This window comes from Corvus kubaryi, unplaced genomic scaffold (assembly GCF_017639235.1).
Source record: "Corvus kubaryi isolate FWS band 111438036 unplaced genomic scaffold, C.kubaryi_AGA036_p1.0 37395, whole genome shotgun sequence".
Classification (NCBI taxonomy): domain Eukaryota; kingdom Metazoa; phylum Chordata; class Aves; order Passeriformes; family Corvidae; genus Corvus; species Corvus kubaryi.
The window spans coordinates 3,722,773-3,724,590 of NW_024581134.1; the positions used below are offsets into that span (position 1 = coordinate 3,722,773).

The 1,818-nt window shown below is 51.1% G+C and overlaps 1 protein-coding gene across 1 annotated transcript in view; it reads left to right on the forward strand.

Moving 5' to 3' along the window:
- The first annotated feature begins 533 nt into the window (after positions 1 to 533).
- TRMT2B (tRNA methyltransferase 2 homolog B) overlaps positions 534 to 1,818 on the forward strand; it is an 8,593-nt gene continuing 7,308 nt past the window's right edge. Inside the window, exon 1 of the mRNA XM_042039856.1 lies at positions 534 to 628. Coding sequence (XP_041895790.1) covers positions 534 to 628 — 95 coding nt within the window. The remainder of the gene's footprint in view (positions 629 to 1,818) is intronic.

Below are 1,818 nucleotides of genomic sequence, written 5' to 3' on the forward strand. Positions count from 1 at the left end.
ATCCCAGAGCTGAGCCTTTATCCCCGTACGGGCACCAAATTGTGAAAAACGAGGTTCGCTATTTGTAAAATTTGAAGGAAAGTTTAAGAAAAGGGACAATTAGGAGACAACAGCAAAAAGGGCGGCACGGCCGGGTGCTCCGGCAGAGAGGCAAAGGCGCACCTGTACAGCCAAAAGATCGGCTTTAAAAGTACATCGCTTATTTTTATTCATCACCATCATGCATCATTCATTAATTCTTTGGAGTTGCTGAGTATCATCTTATCAGTCTTATCGTTTTCCTTGGCTCCATTCCGTCTGGTTTCGGGTTCTTCTGATAAAATTTTCCAGGAATGTGAAGACCCCCCCGCATCCTTCCCAAACTGAGCACCCAAACTACAGACATTCTACAGCGTTACATTACAGAACCCAGGCAAAGCTTTTCTCACATTAAGGAACATGAAAAAAACAACATCACAATCCATTCCTAACAATGATGGAACATGCAAAAAGCCAACATCACAATCCCGTTCAGAACAGAGGGATCGGCGGTTATGCGCATGCGCAGGCGGAGTGATCCGCCAGGAGGGGCTATTTGTGATGCGGTCCTGTCCGCGGAAGAATCAGCGGTGATGCGTCCCGACGCGGAGTGATCCGCCAGAGGGACTATTTGTGATGCGGTCCTGCCCGCGGAGGGATCACCGGTGATGCGTCCCCGCCCGCGCATGCGCACTGATCCACGCACCCGTAGCCATCTGCGCACGCGCAAGGATCCGCGCATGCGCAGCTGCCGAAACGAGCTTCACTGGAGAATTTGAAGGAAAGTTGAAGAAAAGGGACCGTTTAATAAAAGTTTAAGGAAATCAGGAGACAGCAGCACAAAGGGCGGTACGGCCGTGTGCTTCGGCAGAGAGCCAAAGGCGCACCTTTACATCCAAAAGATCCTCTTTAAAAGTACATCGCGTATTTTTATTCATCACTATCATGCATCATTCATTAATTCTTTGGAGTTGCTGAGTATCCACTTATCAGCCTTATCTTTTTCCTTGGCTCCATTCCATCTGGTTTCGGGTTTTTTTTTTTTTCTTCTGATAAAATTTTCCAGGAATGTGAAGAGCCCCCCCATCCTTCCCAAACTGACCACCCAAACTACAGACATTCTACAGCATCACATTACAGAACCCAGGCAAAGCTTTTCTCACATTAAGGAACATGAAAAAACCAACATCACAATCCATTCCTAACAATGATGGAACGTGAGAAAAGCCAACATCACCGTACATTTATAACAAAAGGAAAAGAGCAAAGTCAAAATGATCCAGTTTTGTATGTTTGGTTGGGTCGAGAAGGAAATAAGATCCGACCGTGTCTTCTGGCCCAGACATGGCTCTTGAAGTCTGGGTCCGTCAGGCTTTACAAGGATTTGTAAATTCAAAAGAACTCGTTAACACAGAAGAAAGCAAGTACGCTTCATGCTGGGTGGGAAACAGAGTCTAAGGGGATAAGAATTTTAAAGTTGTCCGAGACCCAAGGAAAGGAGCAAAGGGCAAACAAGAAAGAGAAGGGCTGGGAGCCCCTGGCAGCATCGCCCCCTCCATTCCCGCCTGCCTCGCCCCAAGCCCAGGCTCCTGTGGCGCCCTCGCAGCCGCAGCGCCGCTCCCGGAGCCCGAGGTCCCGCCTGTGCCGGCTCTCAGGCACCGCCCGCGGCTCCACCGCTTGTCCCGGCGGCGGCGGCTCTGCCGGTAGCCCCGCTGCTCCCGCCGCCCCCTCCAGCCCCTGCGGCTCCAGCGGTAGCCCAGCCCGCCGCTTTCGGTGTCCCTGTGCCCGTCCCCAGCCCGG